Raw genomic sequence first — 19,726 nt, 5'->3', positions numbered from 1 at the left:
TATGAGAGAAACACCAATAGGTTGGCTCCTGTACGCACCCCTACTGGGGATCGAATCCGCAAATTAAGTATGTGTCCCGACTGGGGACAGAACTAGCATCCTTTTGGTGCATGGCGATGCTCCAACCAACTGAGCCCCTAGCTGAGCCACACTGGCCAGGGCATCTAATTCTTGGTACTGCCCCTTAAATGTGTGAAGACAAGTACATCCAAAGGCTAAAGAGATTTTAGATAACAGAAGGCTTTAAAAAGTAACACCATGTACCTTCTTTGGATTGTTTGAGTTGCAGGGACAGCTGCTCTTTAGCCTTCAGCTGACCTCAGAAACTAGACATACTTATTTTAAGCTTTGTCCCATTGGCCACTGTGGGCAGGAGTGGAAAGCACCTGCCAGGTGTTGCCATAAGATTGACTCAGCCAACAGGAAACTTCTAAAAGCTTCGTGGTTTAAGAATAGCCTCCTCCCAACCCCACCTTTCTTTCCTTGGCATTCAAACCACAGCATGAATTGAGCGCCCCCTGTGTGCGGGGCTCGGTAACGAGCAAACACGGGTGACGTTGCCTCTTTCCAGAGTGTTTTACGCACCCAATATATTAGGTCCTCACGACCACCCTTCTGCAAGTGCCTTCGGTTCCTATTTCACTAATGAGACTAACTGGCAAAGAGTCTCGGGCCGTGGGATAAGACATGTCCCTGTGAGTAACTTCCCTGTGACCTTGACCAAGCCGCTTGCCCAGTGAGAGTTGACCGTGAGGTTTCTTCCCGTTGGAACATTCATTCCTGCCGAGGGTCACGAGTGCGTAACCGCCGCTGGTGCTGGGTCACAAACCCAAGGCGTGATTTAACCACGCTTTCGTCCCAAGAGGGAGGAAGGGAGAAACTGGAAGCGTGTATCCCCGCCTCCGCAGACTCCCGAGGCAGGGGCTCGGGCCGGCGCCCACGCTCCGGGCAGAATCAACTACGGTGCCCGGGAAGGGTCGTCTCGTTCCTCGCGAAGGCTTCCCCTTCCGCCAGTCACCGCACCAGGGCAGCCCCTCCCGTCGCCGGAAGAAGGCGTTGCCCTGAGCAACTGTAACGTCCGGCGGTCGGAGTTTGGCGGCGGGAAAGGCCATGAGTAAAGGCCGGGCTGAAGCCGCGACTGGAGGTTAGCGGGCCCTGGGAGCCGGGAAGACCCGGAGGGGAGCGGGTGAGGGAGGTCAGCTGAGTGACCCTCCTCCCCTGCCTCGTCTCTTCCCGTAGCCCCCGGGATCCTTCTGAAGTACCTGCAGGAGCAGAACCGGCCCTACAGCGCCCAGGATGTGTTCGGGAACCTGCAGCGGGAACACGGACTGGGCAAAGCGGTGAGGACTCTGTCCCGGGACTCCTCCCGTTGGGACCCCTCCAGTCAGCCTGGGGTCCTGCCGTCCGGAGGCTGCCATTGTAGCCCTGGGCTTCCTAAGGCTTTTCGCGCGCTGCCCCCATCCCTGGCTGCCCGGCCCGAGGTCACTGATTGCTCCGCACTCTCCCCTATGCCAGGCTGTGGTGAAGGCGCTGGAGCAGCTGGCCCAACAAGGCAAGATCAAAGAGAAGATGTATGGCAAGCAGAAGATATATTTTGCGGACCAGGTGAGGGAAGCCTGCGCAAATTATCGCCCGTGTGCGAGCTCAGTATTAGGTGAATCAATCCCTAGTATGAACTCTCTTTGGGAGAATTGAGGCAGTCCTTGAAACTCAGCTGTCTTACGCCATTAAAAGGGCCCCAGCCCTGGCCGGTTTGGCTCAGCGGTTAGAGCGTCGGCCTGCGGTCCCGAGAGTCCCGGGTCCGGTTCCCGCTAAGGCTACGTACCTCGGTTGCAGTTTGTCCCCGGCCCTTGTTGTGTTGTGCGGCCACTCGATGTGCCCCTTTCACGTCGATGTTTCTCTCTCTCTCTCCCTTCCACTCTATCTGAACAACAAAATGGAAAGGTGTCCTCAGCTGAGGATAAAAAAAGGGGGGGGGGGCAGCCATCCTTTAAATCAGTGTGTGTACTCCTTTGCTATGATCCAAACTTCATGAGATTTCCAGTTTTGAAATATAATAGATGACAGAAAATCCAAGATCGATTTCCGCTTGGAAGTTCTTATTCCCCATCATCTATCTAGATTAGAACCATCTTCTGCCAAATGATTTTCTCTGTCTCCACCCAACTCCCTAAACACACACATTAAGTTTGTATCTCCAGCCCAGGCCTTCATCTGAATGTCTTTTACAATCATTATGGCTGAAGTAGAATGCTCCATCTCTCCCCTAAACTGACTCCTCTCACTTTTTTTTGTTAGTCCTCATCTGAGGATTTTTTTTGAGAGTGGACGGGGAGAGAGGGCGGGAGGGAGAAAGAGAGAGACAGACCTCATGCAAGAGAAAGGCACAGATTGCTTGCCTCCTGCACTCAGCTTGGCTGGCCAGGGATTGAACCTGCAACCCAAGTACATGCCCTTGACTGGGAATCGAACCTGTGACCCTTTTGTCTATGGGCAGACACTCTAGCCTCTAAGCCACACTGGCCAGGGAGCATTCTTCTTTTTTTAATCCTCATCCGAGAACACTTCCATTTTTGTTCAGATAGAGTAGGAGGGAGGGAGAGAGAGAGAAACATCAATATGAGAGGGACATATCGACTGGTTGCCTCCTGCACAACTGGACCAGGGCTGGGTATGAACCGCAACCAAGGTATGTGCCCTTGACTGGAATCGAACCCAAGACTCTAGTCTTTGGGCTGACACGCTACTGCTGAGCCAAACCGGTCAGGGCCATTCTTCTTTCTTTTTTTTTTTTTTTATCCTCACCCGAGGACATTTTTGCAATTTTTGTACAGATAGAGTCGGGGGAGAGAGAGAGAGAGAGAAACATCGACGTGAAAGGGACACTTCGAGTGGCTGCCACCCACATGACCGACCAGGGCCGGGGACAAACTGCAACCGAAGTACGTGCCCTTAGCGGGAACCGAACCCGGGTCTCTCCAGACCGCAGGCCAACGCGCCAACCGCTGAGCCAAACCGGCCAGGGCCCATTCTTCTTTCTTAATGGAATCACTCTTCATCCAAGCCAGAGACTAGGGAATCCTTTTTTCTTTTAAGAGAGTGGAAGAGAGGAAGAGAGAGACATTGTTGGTTGCCTCCCACAGAACCCCAACCAGGGCCAGAGAGAGAACCTGCACTTCAGGTACATGCCCTTGCCCGGAATCAAACCCATGACCTGTTGGTCCATAGGCTGACACTCTAAACCACTGAGCCAAACCCATCAGGGTTAGGGAATCATTCCTAACTTCCCTTATCTCACATGGCTAGCCATCCATCAAGTCCAGTTGATTTTCCCCTTCTTGAATGCATCCTCGCCTTTCCACCTGCCATCACTGCTCTAGTTCAGGCATTCCTTATCTACTGCAGTATCCTAACAGATCTCCTGGCCTCCTCAAACATTGCAGCCAGTGATCTGTGTTAATGAAAATCTAGCCTGCCATTTCCCTACTTAAAACTAGTGCTCTCTGGAACAGGTAAAAGGCACTTGGGAGACTTGGCCCCAGCCTGCCTCTAACATCACCTGTCCATGTTATTTCTGTCCACTAATACTAGACCATTTATATGTTTTACTCCTGTATCCTTTGCTCATTGTCCTCCCTCTGCCTTTTTAGTCCCTTCTTCCTCTTCTGCCTCTTTGCCCAGCTCTTATTCCTCCTTTAGAATTTCACTCAGGTATTACCTTCTCTAGAAACCTTTCCTAGATGCTCTGAGCTAATGGCCTCTTCTTCAGGTGCTTACCTCTTGAGGCATACTGTATTATAATTGTCTTTTTACTTGTCTCCCTCACTAAACCATCCTAGGACAGACCCCACTTCTCACTCATCTTTCTTTGCTTAGCACTCCACAGTATTTAACATCCAATAGACATTAAATACTTGTTTAACTGAACCAAATCACCATCAAGGCTAATTTTCCTAAAATAGGTTTCATTACTTTATTACTCTGTTGAAGGTCTCCTACATGAGAAGTTGGCAGATTTTTTTTCTGTAAAGGGCCAGGCAGTTAATATTGTTATGCTTTGCAGGCCAGATGGTCTCTTGCCACAGCTACAGAACTGTCACAGCTACTCAAGTCCACCACTGTAGAGCAAAAGCTGCTGTAGACAATATGTAATGAATGGGTTTGGCTGTTTCAGTATATTTTTGTTTTGAGACATGCATCTGGCAGGATTTGGCTTACAGGCTGTAGCCTCTTGCTGTAAAGGTTTAACCTTGCCTTAATGTAGAGTCCAGGCTGCCCAGGCTGGATTACATCCTTTCTAACCTGCTCCCCATCACCAACTGATGAGACTCCACCTGAGCCCAACACAGTCCTTTTCTAGCAGCTGGTCTCTTATGGGAGGGGTTCCTCAGACTTTATTACTAGAGTCTATTAACTAAATACCTCCCCCCATTCCTCTTTCCCTGTCGACTCTTCCTATTGTGGAAGCCCACAATTTAGGTATCACCACTTTGGGAAGAATGTTCCTTTACTCCTTCAGCCCAGTGAGAGGCCTGACCATTAAACTGAAAGATACTTGTCCTGTTCAGTCTCCTGCCAACCTAGAAGCTCCTTGAAGACAGACATTAGATTTCAACTTTTTTTTTTTATCCTCACCCAAGGACATTTTTTTTCCATTTTTTGTTCAGATAGAGTGGGAGTGGGAGGGAGAGAGAGAAAAATTGACATGAAAGGGACACATCAAGTGGCTGCCACCCACATGACCAACCAGGGCCGGGGACAAACTGCAACCGAGGTACATGCCCTTAGCGGGAATCGAACCCGAGTCTCTGGACCACAGGCTGATGCTCTAACCACTGAGCAAAACCGGCCAGGGCTAGATTTCAACTTTGATTCCTTTTTTGTTGGATCCAGTACAAAACTGAATTTCTCAAAAGTACATTCCCGCTATTTTGGAGGGTCCTTTGGAAGGTTGGGTTCTTAAGTGTATGTGTCACACATCAGCCCACTTTCCTTTTTCTTGTCTTTCGCAGGACCAGTTTGAAATGGTGAGTGATGCCGACCTCCAAAGCCTGGATGCCAAAATTGTGACCCTCACTGCCAAGGTGCAGAGCTTGCAGCAGAGCTGCCGCCACATGGAGGCTGGTAGGAATGAGCTGTTGCAGAGGGTGCCCTAGTGTCAGGGTCAGTCCAGAGATCAGGAATGACTAAGGGAATGGTTGGACTGCATTTCTCACTGCAGTGAAGATCCCTTTGCTGGGCTGCTATCCCATTACAGTAAAAGAAATATATGATAACTAATGGCTTTTAAAATACAAACGGGAGGGCTGGCTTTAGCTCAGTGGTTCCTTTGCATCGAACTCTCAGTTTGCTAAACACTCTTGTCTGCGAGGGTGGTTCGAGACCCGCAGGTACTCTCCAGCTCTTTAGAAAAATAATAATAATAAAATATAAATGGGTAATTGCTTTCCCTACCATGAGTATGAGTATACTGTTCCCACACTTCCCTTTATTCCTGCTCCTTTCACTGGCTACAGCTTAGTCTGTTTAGCCTCACACCTGACCACTACTTGTAGCTGGAGCAGGAAACTAGATAAACTGATGATTCTGTAAGTCTTAATCTTTCCTGAGCATTTGCAGAATAAGGGGCCCATTCTGGACCCTGGGTGCAGAACCCAGAGCAAGTGGAGGCCTGGTATCCTACCTCAGGGAGTGCCCACTGGGAGAGAACCCCTTCCTTGGGGGATACCAAGTGATCTCAGGGAGACATGGTTTCAGAGCTGAAGGAGTTGAGTAGTGCCCTGACCACACCGGAGATGCAGAAAGAGATCCAGGAATTAAAGAAGGAATGTGCTGGCTATACAGAGAGATTGAAGAACATCAAAGCAGCCACCAACCATGTGACCCCAGAAGAGAAAGAACAGGTGAGTTGGGAGGGAGGACTAGTAGGGAGGGCTGCCAGTGTAGAGAACTGTGGTCAAGGGTTTAGAGGAACCTGTTTCCTCTGTCCAGGTGTACAGAGAGAGGCAGAAGTACTGCAAGGAGTGGAGGAAGCGCAAGAGAATGGTAAGTGCAGGAACTCCAAGGCAGCCCCCAGAGAAACTGCTGCCCCATATCATGGATCTGTCAGGCAGTGCCAAGTACTGCCCATTTGCAAAGGGGTGGTTTTGTTTCTTGTCAGGCAACAGAGCTGTGTGATGCAATCCTTGAAGGATACCCCAAGAGCAAGAAGCAGTTCTTTGTGAGTGGTTCTCTTTTCCTTCCTTGCTCCCCTGGGGTTTCATCTAAGGTCTCATTCACTTGTCTCATTGCCCCACAGGAGGAAGTTGGGATAGAGACAGATGAAGATTATAACGTCAAACTCCCAGACCCTTGAGAGCCCCTGTAGTGGGATTGGGTATGGGGACAGAGATCTCCCAGACTGGCTGCTGTTCAGGCCAGCTTTTTTGTTGTTGTTACTGCTGCTTTCCACCTTCGACCAGAGCATTTGGGAGAGGGGCATAAACCAGAGTACCAGGCAGAGAGGGAGGGGAGTGCTAGTCACCCAGAGTAGACGGTTATGCTCATTACATGGTCCACATTTCAACTGCTTGAGCTTAACACTTAGACTTGGAACAGAGCTAAAGGAAAGCATTTGGCAATATTTATTGTAATATAATTTGATATAAAAATATTTAATTTCCTCTGGACAATCAAACCTCCCAGATATCAAATCTTAGGAAGGCAGAAGGGAGCTTGGGGAACAAGGGTAGAGAGAGGCTATTATACACTGCATTCAAGGAGTCCAGGGATGTATCACAGACTCTCTTGGGTTCTGTATACTCCAGGCCTTCACCCATCCCCAAGTCCTGGGAGAAATACAGGTAGCACTGAGAGATGGTAGAGACCCAGCTACACCTGAAAAAGGTGGGGGGTGGTTTTGAGGCCCAGCTAATTTTCTCAAATTGTAACTTGAGCAAAATTGCTTTGTTGGTATTTAAAAAAATAAAAATGTTTAATATGTGGTGCTGTGTCACATTTGACTTCACTGTGCAGTGCCAATGCCTGTGGGGACAGAGAGGGCAGAAGTAGGAGGGAAGGTTGCTTCTCTCTGCTGTCCAGAGCAGAGGAGAAAGAGGTGATGGAGTAAACAGCATGAGCAGGAACCTAGCAGCCCTATCCTGAGCTGGCCAGAAAGCCGTGGCTATACCTGGGCTGAGCAGGCAGCTCTAGCCTAGGCATGAGTGGCCTTTCACCCTTCGTAGTTGTTAAAGTATGTTCTCGTAATGCTTTTTTCCTAACTACTGCCGAAATGGCCAAACTTGGGCCAGTTTTCACCAGAGACATCAAAACAGGCTAACAGTAATTTCTAAATATTTGTAGATCATGTGCCAAAATCTGAAATATGAGGCTTAGGAAAGGGGGGTGGTGGTGCCCAGAGCAGATCTTCATTTGAGGACTTCTATGGGGGGAATACTGGGTAGGTTTGAGCTCTATGGTCAATATAATAAATTAATCAGAAGCTTTCACAAACACCCCAGCCACTGAGGATGAGGGGAGCTAGGGGACCAAACATGGAGAAACCAGCTGACTGGTACATGTGTCGCAGTCCAATCTCATAAGCCCAGTGGTTGTGGCCAAGTAGGAGATTCAAGGCCTCTTATTGGCTATATTTGGCTGGTCAGTAAAGCTGGTTCTTCAGCTGGTGCAGGACACCAATCACGATCTCCTGTAGGGTCTGTTGGAGATAGCAGAGGAAGAGACATGTTCAGGTGAGGGCATAGAACTGTCTGTGACACCTGCCTAGAATGGGTTTAAAAAGAAAACCCTTGGGAAGGACTGATATCTACAGTTTACTTTGCAAAATTTGCAATGCCCTCAAAACGGGATGGAGAGATGGACAGCTATGTGAAAAAGCAAATATGGAAAATGTTAATAGAATTCAGGTGATAGATACATGAGTCTTCATTGTAAATCCTCCTGATGTTTCAGTGCCTCAATAAAAATGTTAGGAAACAAAAAAGGAAGGAAAAATCTTGATACAAGTTCAAGCCTCAGAAAAAGCAACTAGGCCTCAAAAGCAGAAGACTCAGTTTAATACCATTAACACACCACACCACTGCATATAATAATAAGCCCCAGTGCCCTGGCCAGTTTGGCTCAGAGATTAGAGCATTGGCCTGTGGATCAGAGTCCCAGGTTTGGTTCCCGCTAAAGGCGCGTACCTCGGTTGCAGTTTGTCCCTGGCCCTGGTTAGGGTCATGTGGGTGGCAACCAGTCGATGTGTCTCTCTGACGTTGATGTTTCTCTCTCTTTCTCCCTCTCTCCCTCCTGCTCTATCTGAAGATAAATGCAAAAATGTCCTTGGGGGAGGATTTAAAAAAAAAAATAAGCCCCAGGAAAAACTACCTTAGTAGGCCTGGGGGTAGGGGCCAGAAATCTTTCCCAAAACCCTAAATAATTCTGCTTCAAGTGATGGGGGCTTATATACTGGGCAGCTGAGTAGTGACTGAGGTGTCCACAACATGGGCTAAACCAAGCCGAACTTGGCCTTATAGGAGGAAGTGCTCAGATCATACCTGATAAATGAAACGGTAACAGGAAATTTTAAGCTTTGGAAGTCAGAAAAGGGGGAAACAAGAGTATTAAAGTTGTAGAAACACCCTGAAGAAACCTAAAATAGGGGCGGGGGAGCAGAATGGGGAGGAGGGTGTCTGGGGGGGGCATCTGTAATAGAAATAAATTAATAAAAATGGGGGGGGTGCTAAAATCTGCTTCCCACCTGAAAATGGTTTGGGTCACTCTGCCTAAGATGGGAGAGAAGACCCCAGGCCTGGTGACCACTGCTGCCCCATACCTGAGGCTTACAGTGCTCCTCAATCCAGCTGAAGACACAGGCTGACAGCTCCTGAAAACTGGCCATGGAAATGGAGGCATTGAAGGACTGGAACAGGGAGTCCATGATGCCTTGAAACAGGTTGAACTTGACCTGGTCAGAGACCTGGTCCTCCCCTTCATGGGGGTTGTCTTGGTGTGCTTTCACAATCTGCTCATAGTTCCTGAAAGCAAGCAGGCCAGGGCAAAGGTGCTACACAGCTCTACCAGGCCAGGAAGAATAGGGTGACCCTTACATACCACCCCCCACATATGGAAGAGGATTCCTAGAGAGCTTTTGAGATATATTAATAAGCTAGATTGTTTCTGGGTCAAAAATAGACACCTATCTTCTCCAACCTTCCTTTCATTAACCCAACAGGCTTTTCCAGAGTGTCTGCTGTGTCAGGGACTATTAGGGTATAGGGGCCTACCTCTAAGTGGCCATCTGAGGGAGTGAGAGTATTATCTGATGTGGCCTTTGAACAAAAGGGAGGATGTGAATGGAAGTTGGCCTCAGTCCCCTCAGAAGCCCTGGTTCCCGCTGTTCAGCACCCCCCTTACACTTTCATGATCTTTAGGGCCATGACGTCCTTGCGTAGGGTGGACACTTCCTCCTCCTGCTTTTTCTTCTCCTTGTGCAAAAACTGGATGTAGTCAATAGCTAGGGTAGGGGTGGGAAGAGGTGGTGGGCACAGAGGAAACTTCAACCAGAGGATAAGGCTGATCTTGTTTCCCTTTTCCCCATACCCCAACTCTCCCATTATAACCACCCCAGCAGGGCCAGGCTGAAAGTGGGTATGAGGCTAGCCTTCTTATGGCCCCATTGGCTCTGACCCCTCCAGTGCTCTCCCTGGCCATACTCTTCTGTAGAACGATGGCTTTGCTGAGCTTTTGGGAGCCAATGGAGAAGTCCTGCTGCTGGCAGGTGGGGACGATGGTCTGAAGGTCGTCATAGCCTCTCTGTGGAGAGAGCAAGGGAAATAGGTTCCTTAACTCTGAGGGGTTAAGGCAAACTGGCACAACATGACACCAAGTTCCAGAGTCACAAACTAAAAGGGACGAAGGGCTGGAAGGAGGGAGGTGTTCATGTCCAGGGACTAGACTAGCTGCCCCCAGGCTGCTTGGGACTATCTAATGGGGTCAGGGCACAATGAGTCTGAAATATGCAGGGCCTTCCTGTGCTGGCTGAGGCCTCCCCAATCACCTTGATAGCATCCCTCCTCTTCTGTTCCGCCTGAGTGTGTGCACGCCGCCGCCGGTCCTTGTAGGATTCCTTGTAGGACTCCTGGTGGTGATCACTGTCCTCATCATCTGTGCTCAGAGTTGGGGGCAGAAAGAGATCATTCTGGGGTCTAGTGAGGCCCAGCTAATCCACCTTTCCCTAACTGGGAAAATGAACGTGGTGCAGAGATGGCAGATGGACATGGGAACCTAATATTCTAGATGAGGTGAAAGATGGTGAGACCCTGCATCTAGCACTCAGGCTCTAACACCCCATGTGGATGGCTGGAGACAAACGATGGCATATCTGAGCCCCGCCAGGTGGGGGACGTTGCTGCCTACCTGTGTTGGGGACAGAAGAGGCACTGGTGGAACCGATGCTATTAGCTCTGGATACTACACTCCCCTTTCGAGTGCTTTCTACAAAAAGCCCTGAAAAAGAGAGGCCTCAGTCACTAGAGGGTAAGGCGGGGTGATACTGCTAGGCCCTTATACACCTGTAGGCACAATGGTTCCCCAATCCTTAAATGCTGACCTCTCCCCTTAAACCCCAAATCCACTTCCTGTAGTGCCATGCTGCAATGCTCCTGTCCTTAGTGTCTACACTGCTCCACATTCGTTGGCTCACAAAGTAACATCTGGGCTTGGTGAGGGTGAGAGTGAGCAGCTGTCACTATTTCCATCACTTCCCTGCCCCAGACCAGAGGTAGCCTGATGTCACCCTCTCATGCCTCCTGCTCTTGTCCTCCAGCCCCTCCCTCCCTGTTTCAGTCTCCTCGGGGGCAGTCAGGCGTGGCTGGCATGGCCGAGCGAATCTATGGGGCTGAAGTGGGAGAGTCACTCGGGCTGAGGACGGTGGGGAGGCACTCACCGGGGTCCAGGCTGTTGTCGCTGTAGGCATACTCCACCTGCAGCACCCAGCAAGGAGAAAAGTTCATCAGAACCCCCGCCCCCGAGGAAGTCTCCCTCCATTCACTGTGGGCACGGACACACACGGGTGCGCAGGCAACTGAAGGACGGACACACACACACACACAGAGTCAAGACTGGCTAGGTCGTGGAGCGTCGCCCCTCGGCATGATCCCTGCCCCTCGGCATGATCCCTCCCGTCCCACACCTCCACCTCCACAGTCCCAAACCCGTCCCCTCACGCGCACACACGCCTCAGTCATCTCCCCACCTTGGCACGCGCAGGGAGTAAGCTGTCTTCTCTGGAGCCTCTGGGCCCGGAGAGCGAAGTGGGGGTACTTTGGGGACCGGAGGGGCTTCCCTCATCTTCTGGACCCCCTACGTGTACACTCCCGACCCACCCTCCCCTCACCGGCGTACTCGCCCACGGGGCTTGCCTTGACCCAGGGGTCCTCCGGAGAGGCGCCGGGTTCCGTCATCTCTGACCCACCGCACCGGAAACCAGCCAGCGGCCGGGCGCCTCGCAGCGAAGAAAAGCGAAGCACGCTCACGTGACCCAAGCCAACCAATCCGCGGCCAAGGGGCAAAGGGCGGGGCGAGAGTGGTGCGCATGTGCAGCAGGGGACACCAAAGCCACCCTGAGTGGGTCGAGTCCTCTGTTCGGGTAGTCACAGGTTGCTTTGGGGACGTCACCGTGCTGGTCTCTTCCTCCCTTGGGGTAGGCGACATGAAGCTCATTCTGTGAAATGGGGTCTCCTCATTGCTCTAGTAGTGTTGCAGATAGTTGTGCACCAGCCCGCAGGGCCACCATGACTTGTAGCCCTGGCCACCTCGTCCCATTTCACCAGGCTGCAGGCTCTGTGATGGTAGAGGCCCACCAGACTTGTTGAAGGGTGATCTTCCAACACCAAGCCCAGCTGGGTACTTGTGGAATTAAAGCTTCCAAAGAGCCAAGTTGTACTACTTTATAGATAAGGAAACTGAGGAACCTAGAAAGTCTGTAACTTGTCCAAATGCACACAGCTAGTCAGTGATAGGGTCAAGGCTGGCCTCAGCCTGGCTAGCTCCAAAGGCCATGCAGTTAACCACTGCACTCCTGGCTTCCAGCTCAGGCCTGAGCCCTGCACTTGTGGCTCAAAGGTCCCAAAGATCCCTAGAGGTATTGGAGCAGGAAGCAGACACCATATACACAGCACATGGAAACATTCACCTTTAATTCTGTTACAAGTTCCAGCGTTTGCCCTACCCCAACCCCACCCACTGACCCCGCCAGCTAGAGGTATCACAGATACCTGTAGGCAAGAAGGGGGTTGGAATTCCAGAGGGGCCTCTTTCCTGATGGGCCACATCCTCAGTGTTGGCCAAGCACCTGCAAGCTGGGTAGGCTTCCTGTATCCATCAGGCCCCGCCCTGCCAGCTTAGCTCAGAGCCCTGTAGGCCCAAGCAAGGGTGAGCATCGAAGCCCCCATTCTGCCTCAACACTGGATTTCTCATCAGCCCCAGGGGCCAATCTGGCCCCACAGAAAACTCATTATCAGTCATGGCTTGATGGCATCTACGCGCTTCTGCAGGAGGGCCCAGGCTTTCTCCACCTTTGGGCAAGCCAGAATGTTGGGAGGAAAAGAAGACAGTCAGGCAGGCATTCACTATAGACTCCCTTCCCACAACCCAGCCTTTCCCTGGGCACCAACCTGGCTCTGGGTGACATGTGGCTCCCATAAGGTGCTTAGCACCACATGGCTCTGGTCCACAAGCTGCTGCCCACTCATCTGGCTCTGCAGCCGGCTCTGAGCCGCAGCCTCACTCAGACCATCCCTCTCCACAATTCGTCGTACAGCCTGGGTACAGACATGACCTTTGTCAGCCAACTTGCTCAGAGCAAGATGCAGTCTGCAGTGGAGATGGGGCGGCAGGTGGGCTCCAGATACCTCAGTCTCAGGGATGACAATGGTCCACACCTCATGCACCATGTTCTGCCAGCCAGCTTCAAGTAGCACGGCAGCTTCAATCACGCACACATGCTTTCCTGTAGGGAGACTCCAGTTACTACCAGCAGTACCCTGCCACTTGCTACCAGTCAGCCAGGCAGTGAAACATAGTCCCTGGGAAAGTGGATGGTCTGGCTTGGAGTGGGGAAACTCCCAGGGAGTTAAGGGCATCTGCTTAACTATGCCCTTCAGCTGCTCCCATCATCCCTCCCACTCACCCTCAGCCACAGCCAGATCCATCTCCTCTCGGGCCAGCTTTGCGATAACTGGCCACATAATGTCCGTAAGCATCTTCAGCTGCTTCTGAGGAGCAGGATAGAGGAATGGACAGTGGTTACCTCCCCTTGAAGATGGAGCCAGCCCAAGAGATGAGGGGGTTGGGAATAGATTAATGGAAACCAGCATTTTTGAGTCAGACCAGAGAGGTCCATTGGGTCCCAACCCCTGGGTCTATAGCAGCTGAGAACCTTTGGAGAGGTGTGTATTTACCTTGTTCCCAAAAACCCGGCTGCCCAGGACCTTCCTGTTGATAATGCCATCTTTATGGAGAATATCTAGATGACAGAGACAGAGGACTGGGCAAGGAGACCTCCCCACTTCAGGCCTCCTCCAGTCCTCTCCAGTTATTACCTGTTCCAAAGGCTTCCACCACGGGCTGGTAGGCAGGACCACCTGGGGCATAGGCTCGATGGCCCAGTTGGTCACAGTCGATGACAAATGCCCCCAGGCCCTTCAGCCGCTGAGCTACTGAGCTTTTTCCAGAGCCACTTATGCCTGTCAGCCCAATCACGTAGAGAGCTGGGGGGAGCTCTGGTCTCTTCTGGGGGTAGATAAAAGGAACCCCAGTTACTAGGGTCCTCAAGGCTCATGCTGGGACAGAATCCTTCAGTCTCTACCTTCCAGCATTTCCAGCCCATCCAAAAAGGGGGTAGGAAGGGAGGACATGCTTACATATGGAGGCCGAAGCAGGTTTCCCAGCATTCGATGGCGGAAACTGGAGGAACTAACTTTGTCCTCTTCGTTTTCCTTGTGGCTTAAGTCCTTCAGTAGCTGGATCTGGAACAAGGCAAGCTCCTCCAGGTCCTGAAGTAAAGAAGGGGTGAGGAGAGGGAAGGAGGGGTGAGATGAAGAAGGGCGAACACTGACACCCAACTTGTTCCCTTATCCTCCCCTACTTACCCCAGAGGTAGAATTAGCCTCACAGGACAACCTGGGAACCAATTCCTCCTTGCTTCTTTCTACCACTTGTGCCCTCTCCCCTCCTCTGTGGTCATGGTATTTCCAACAGCCACCCCCCACAATGGCCTTCCCCATCCCCATCCACTCCCTTTGCCAATCTCCCTCAGGGGTTACATTCTCAAGGCGGAAGCGGTTGACGGCCATCCCCCCACGATAGGTCTCCTCGCTGACCACCAGGAACTCCAGGGAGGGGTCAGAGCCAGCGGGCCCATAGGGGTCCAGCAGGGGGATGATATCAAAAGTCAAGGAGGGCTTGATGTCCACCAGGAACTCACTCAGATGTTCCACACGTTCTGCATAGGGTTGGAGCAGCTCAGGGAGCAACTTGCCTGAGGAAGAAGCCCAGAACAGTGAGATCTTTTTATTGGGGAGGAAGAATGTGGGCCCGTTTGGGGAAGAGTGTCCCTAAGCATTCTGCCTCCAGATGTGGGTGGCAGGAAGAAATGGTTAAGCTGGGAAGTGGTCTAGCTATGAGGGGCAGGCAGCCGGCAAGCACAATAGTCACTGCAAGGGCTGGCATGTGTCCAGATAACTAGCAGTGCCAGGAGGCGTCAGAGCCAAACAGAGACTTTCAAGAACCATATCATCCTTGAGTCCCTTTTTACGGTCCTACCACCACCTACAACTCTCTCATCCATCCATTTATTCCTACAGTCTCAGACCTTATGGTTCCTTATCTGGAGAACTTGTTAAAAGTGCAATTTCCGCCCTGGCCGGTTTGGCACAGTGGTTAGAGCGTCGGCCAGCAGACCAGAGAGACCCGGGTCTGGTTCCCACTCAGGGCACGTACCTCGGTTGCAGTTTGTCCCCGGCCCTGGTTGGGGTTGTGTGGGTGGCAACCAGTCCATGTGTCTCTCTCACATCGATGTTTCTCTCTCTCTCTTCTTCCCTCTCTCCCTCCTGCTCTATCTGAAGATAAATGCAAAAATGTCCTCGGGTGAGGATAAAAAACAACAAAAAATAAAAGTGCAAATTTCTTGGCTCTGTATTTGGGGGATTCTGAATGAGTGGTGACTAGACCACACACTGAGAAAGCTTTTATTTATTTAACAAAATTTTCTTAGCACCAACTGAGTGCCTGGCACTGTGTGTGACATTTGGGAGGGGTAGAAAGTAATGGATAGCCCCACCCTTTCTCAATCTTGGCACTGGCATATTGGGAGTCCTCCACCACCCTAATCCAGTTTCTCCCACTCACTCTTCAGCAGGTCTTTGTCTGCTACTCCCACTACAAGCTGCTCCTGGGCCAGGATGCATGCGACACTGAGCAACACTTTGTGGGCATTGTGCAGGCGGTCAAACGTGCCACCCACTGCCCCGCGATGGTAGCCACGCACTGGCTGCTTTGGAGATCTGGCCCCAGGGGAGGATGACCTGATGGTGGAGGGTAAGGGGACATCCGGGGGCTCCATAGGCAGTTCTCCAGGCCCATAATCGGGGTATAGCAGCACTGAAGCAAGTTGTGGACAACAACTGTAACAGCTGGTGGCATAACGCTCTAGCTGTTGCTTGACCGGGTTGTACTGGCTTCCATCCACGGTCTGGAAGTCAGTCAGCACCACCTCCGGCGGGTGGGCCAGATTCTGGACTGAGCTGGCCAGGGGAGGGAGAAAGGCGCTCTTGGTTCGGATATTGGTCAGCAGGATTCTGACGTCCAGGTTCGTGTGCACGTTGGCGCCAGCATAGAAGTGCGTGATGAAATCGAGAACCTCAAACGTGGCCTGCACGGGGCTGGACTGGGGCTGAGCAGGGCCCTCCAGGCTCATGCCCGGCTGCAGGTGTACATAGAGTGTGTGGTTCACCAGCCGGGCCGCAGAGGTCAGGATAGGGGCCAGGCGAGGGACCAGGGAGGCCAGCGGCGTCGTCAGCACCAGGAGGCCCGACCGGAATAAGGCCATGCTGCCTAGGCCTGCAGACAGTCAGGGAGACCAGCAGAGGGTAACTGAGGGGGATGTGCCTCAGGCCGACAACTGTCCGGGACCTTGGACCCAAGGCAGGGGACACGAAGGGTCTATGCCAATCGCGAGGAACCCGGGGGAGGGGACGGGGCCTGGTAAAACGCGCCTCGGGACTGTGCTGTAAGACTCGGTTTCCTTATCTCAGACGGGGAGGAGAACTCGCTGAACAGAATCGAAATCCTGGGAGAGGAAACTGGACAGGAGCCCCCGAGTCTTAGGGCTGGGGATCCAGAAATCCGGGGCCCTCCTGCTAAGCTGCACCAGGGTCTTCAAGGAATCAAAGGAGGAGGCTAAAGGCAGACACTCAGGCTCAGTTCGATTCCCTACTTACGGATACCTCCGGGGTTCGGTTCCACTTGTAAGACCGCTGAAGCTTGCTCCCAAGGCAACCCGGAAACACTTGGTTTAGGAACTGCGACTCCAAGCTACGGAACCCGAGAGAGGCCAAAAGTCTCGAGTGCTGGCGGAGCGGGATTATCGCGGGATTTTTCATGGGGTGGGGCGTGTTCTGCATTTGGGGCGGGGCCCAGTCGGAGGCTTGGGCGAAGAGTGAGTTCTTTCCAGACCCGAGCCGCGCAGGCGCGGTGCGGAGGAGGGCAAGGCTGGCGCGAAAGCCCATTTCACCGACAGCCTTCAGACCCTGAGAGATTGGCTTCAGCCAGGTCATCAAGGAGACAGTTACAAAGGCAGAATACCTGGTTTTCTTTCTTAATAAATTATAGGGACGGAGGTAGGGGTGGGGACCCAGGGTAGCGCTTAAATTAGAACTCGGGGTTCCTGCAGTCCTCCTGGCTCCCCCTAGTCCGAGGATCTTTACGTAGGAAGCCACAGGGGAATAAAACAACAACACTCTGTCCAAGTCCCCATTTCACAGATGGGAAGACTGAGGTCCTTCCTGTATGTTTCAGGAACATATAGGGAGGTAATGACAGATGCCCTGTCTTGTGGCTTCGTGGCTCCCGTGGGATGCTCTACATATCCCACAAAACCAGTGATGCGCCAGTTTGCGGGAGAGAGCAGGGGGAGAGCTCTACCTGTGAGCTAGTAGAGCCGACAGACACGGTCTCTGTGGACAGGAATAAGGTGGCAAGAGCCGAGGCGAGGGTTTACCGTGAAGCTAGTGAGTGCTGGAAAAGCTGGAATTGGTAGTCTCCGTGACGGGGAAAGCCAGGTTGCCATCAGGAAACATTTCAGCTAACTTGTCCATGCAGATCTCAAAAGGAAGGAAAAGCAATCTCTAGGATTCCAGTAATGTGCTGTGCTTTATTTTCCCAAACAAAATAAATGCTAACTTTCACATTACTTATGTGTTTGTTTTTGTATTTTTTATTTTTTTTTATCCTCACCGGAGGACATTTTCGCATTTATCTTCAGATAGAGAGGGAGGGAAAAAGGGAGGAAGAGAGAGAGAAACATTGATGTGAGAGAGACACATCGACTGGTTACCACCCATACAACACCAACCGGGGCAGGGACAAACTGCAACCAAGGTACATGCCCTTAGCGGGAACCGAACCCGGGATTCTCCAGTTTGCAGGCCGATGCTCTAACCGCTGAGCAAACCAGCCAGGACTGTTTTTGTGTTGAGTTTCCTCCAACGTGCATAAGCCTCTGGCCTCACAGAACCTGGACCTGCCCCTGGAGTTAAAGATGGGAAGTTATAGCCCTGGCCAGTTTGGCTCAGTGGTTAGAGTGTCAGCCTGCGGTCCAGAGAGACCCAGGTTCAGTTCCCGCTAAGGGCACGTACCTCGGTTGCAGTTTGTCCCCAGCCCTGGTTAGGTTGTGCAGGTGGCAACCACTCGATGTGTCCCTTTCACGTTGATGTTTCTCTCTCTCTCTCTCCCTCCCACTCTATCTAAACAAAAAAAGAAAAAGAAAAAATGTCCTCAGGTGAGGATTAAAAAAAAAAAAAAAAAAGATGGGAAGTTATAGAACCACAAAGACACTGAGGCCAGGCTTCTTGTAGGAGACATCTTAAGTTGGACTTTAAAGAGAGGAGCAGTTTGAAAAAGCAAACTGCAAAGACTCTCAGGAACTGCTCTGAAACTGGACACAGTCTCATGTGCCTACGCTGAGTCACTGTTGGAGGAGGGCACTGAGGGCAACTGCTGGTTGACCGTTGAGCTGGTCCTACACATTAGGAAGTTCTTCACCCCCTCTCCTGTCCTTGGAATGGATGTTCTCTGCACTATTCTCACAATGGGAGCTGTCTTCAAGGACGAAGCCTTGAGAAAGCAATGTGTTGTTGAGACCATCTGGACAGTGTAAGCGACTGAACCTAGTTAAAAGCCTCCATATAAACTTTTAAGATTCTGGTGGATGGGTGCAGAGATCTACTTGTCTTGTGTCCATGCAGGACAAACCTGGTAAATTTTCTTCTTGCTTATTAAACCTGCCACCTAACCACTCTGCTGTACACCTGAAACTAATACAAAATAATACTGAATGTGTACTGTAGTTTAAAAACAAAATAAATTTTAAAACACGCTGCAACCTACTAATCTGGAGTGGTCTGCCTCTTTCTTCACCCTCTGTGTACGGGGGACCAGTTTCAGATTCCAGCCGGGGAACTCCCCAGGTTGTAAACCAAAAATTGGCAAGCCTTCTAGGAGACCGAAAAAAATGGGCCTTGGGAAAGAAGTATCCACTGGGGAAATTCAGGTTGGCCATTGACCTGTGCATGGGGACAGGTGGTCTGTATGTTAGATGCTTGTGGACCATCACATGAGTACAGGGACACCCCACACACCAGCAGGCCTAATGTGCTTGTTTGAGGAACTGCATGTAGTGCACTGCAGCAAAGAAGGGAGCCCCGTGACTGCCGCAGTGGGCTGGCCTCTCCTGCGGGCACTTGGACCCACCGCCAGTGCCCAACTAGAGGCTGAAGCTTGAGTTAGAAAGTGAGAAGAAGAGCTGAGGTTAGAAAGGACGGGCAGTTGTTCACAACTCTGCTTGCTTTGGGCTGGTAGACAGGTGCGACAGCAGGATAATAAGTTGGAGACTTTAGCATGCTGTTTTGCAAAATGAGGAGGGCACACGCTGCCTGAGTGCTTGTGACAAAGCCTGATTAAGAGGTGGGATCCCTGGGAAAGTGAGGAGAAGGAAGGGTGGAGATAGTGTGGTGATTGACAGTAAAATGGACAAAACCAACCCCTAATACAAAGGAAAGCAAAAACCCAGCAATGGTAACCCCAGCCAGTGGGGCAGTCCTCAATTCAAGAAAAATTCCTGATGAGAGAATATGCTCTGACTGAGCTTAATGATATAGCTGCTAAATTGCAGCAAAGAGCTAGGGACGGTATCCTGGTATGGCTAGTGCAGCTATGGCATGGGAGGGGGAAGCAATAGCATTTCTCTGACCAGGCAGGAGACAGAGAAAATGAGTGACATCACTACACACCCTGTCTTCCAGCAGCACCTACATAGCACTTGGGGGGTTCAAGGTACTCACTCCCTTATGTATTGGATTATTCTAGCCTGCAGCGAGGCTTGGCTCAATGAAAGGGATATCCCTGGGCTTGGGGACCTTGGAAATCTATAAAGAAGGTACAGCAGCTTCTTAGGGAATTGGGAATG

The 19,726-nt window shown here is 51.3% G+C and overlaps 3 protein-coding genes across 6 annotated transcripts; 1 reads left to right on the top strand and 2 right to left on the bottom strand.

Annotated features, from left to right (window-relative positions):
* The first annotated feature begins 79 nt into the window (after positions 1 to 79).
* Positions 80 to 6,628, top strand: LOC118633906 (PSMC3 interacting protein). 2 transcript variants are annotated; one of them, XM_036268125.1, is made up of 8 exons: positions 80 to 1,144; positions 1,240 to 1,340; positions 1,516 to 1,605; positions 5,013 to 5,124; positions 5,845 to 5,903; positions 5,992 to 6,045; positions 6,161 to 6,220; positions 6,299 to 6,628. In XM_036268125.1, the coding sequence occupies exons 1-8, from the start codon at positions 1,111 to 1,113 to the stop codon at positions 6,353 to 6,355; spliced, it is 567 nt and encodes a 188-aa protein (XP_036124018.1). In that variant the 5' UTR covers positions 80 to 1,110; the 3' UTR covers positions 6,356 to 6,628. The 2 variants fall into 2 exon arrangements, with proteins under 2 accessions (XP_036124018.1, XP_036124017.1); XM_036268124.1 differs by having other exon boundaries at positions 5,758 to 5,903.
* A 285-nt stretch (positions 6,629 to 6,913) lies between these two features.
* Positions 6,914 to 11,526, bottom strand: MLX (MAX dimerization protein MLX). 2 transcript variants are annotated; one of them, XM_036268122.1, is made up of 8 exons: positions 11,403 to 11,525; positions 10,928 to 10,964; positions 10,399 to 10,488; positions 10,040 to 10,146; positions 9,696 to 9,795; positions 9,397 to 9,496; positions 8,816 to 9,017; positions 6,914 to 7,696 (listed from the first exon to the last, which is right to left on the bottom strand). In XM_036268122.1, the coding sequence occupies exons 1-8, from the start codon at positions 11,442 to 11,444 to the stop codon at positions 7,640 to 7,642; spliced, it is 735 nt and encodes a 244-aa protein (XP_036124015.1). In that variant the 5' UTR covers positions 11,445 to 11,525; the 3' UTR covers positions 6,914 to 7,639. The 2 variants fall into 2 exon arrangements, with proteins under 2 accessions (XP_036124015.1, XP_036124016.1); XM_036268123.1 differs by lacking the exon at positions 10,399 to 10,488 and having other exon boundaries at positions 11,403 to 11,526.
* A 689-nt stretch (positions 11,527 to 12,215) lies between these two features.
* Positions 12,216 to 16,529, bottom strand: COASY (Coenzyme A synthase). Of its 2 annotated transcripts, none has more exons than XM_036268120.1 (10): positions 16,482 to 16,529; positions 15,391 to 16,101; positions 14,307 to 14,521; positions 13,905 to 14,036; positions 13,584 to 13,773; positions 13,443 to 13,507; positions 13,172 to 13,256; positions 12,894 to 12,991; positions 12,657 to 12,803; positions 12,216 to 12,557 (listed from the first exon to the last, which is right to left on the bottom strand). In XM_036268120.1, exons 2-10 carry the CDS (start codon positions 16,088 to 16,090, stop codon positions 12,504 to 12,506), a joined length of 1,686 nt encoding a protein of 561 aa, XP_036124013.1. In that variant the 5' UTR covers positions 16,091 to 16,101; positions 16,482 to 16,529; the 3' UTR covers positions 12,216 to 12,503. The 2 variants fall into 2 exon arrangements, with proteins under 2 accessions (XP_036124013.1, XP_036124014.1); XM_036268121.1 differs by having other exon boundaries at positions 16,488 to 16,522.
* Between the last annotated feature and the right edge of the window lie 3,197 nt (positions 16,530 to 19,726).

This window comes from Molossus molossus, unplaced genomic scaffold, assembly GCF_014108415.1.
Source record: "Molossus molossus isolate mMolMol1 unplaced genomic scaffold, mMolMol1.p scaffold_m16_p_19, whole genome shotgun sequence".
NCBI classification, from domain to species: domain Eukaryota; kingdom Metazoa; phylum Chordata; class Mammalia; order Chiroptera; family Molossidae; genus Molossus; species Molossus molossus.
Note: the sequence above shows the minus strand (reverse complement) of the source record. Positions and strands in the feature narration are given on the sequence as shown.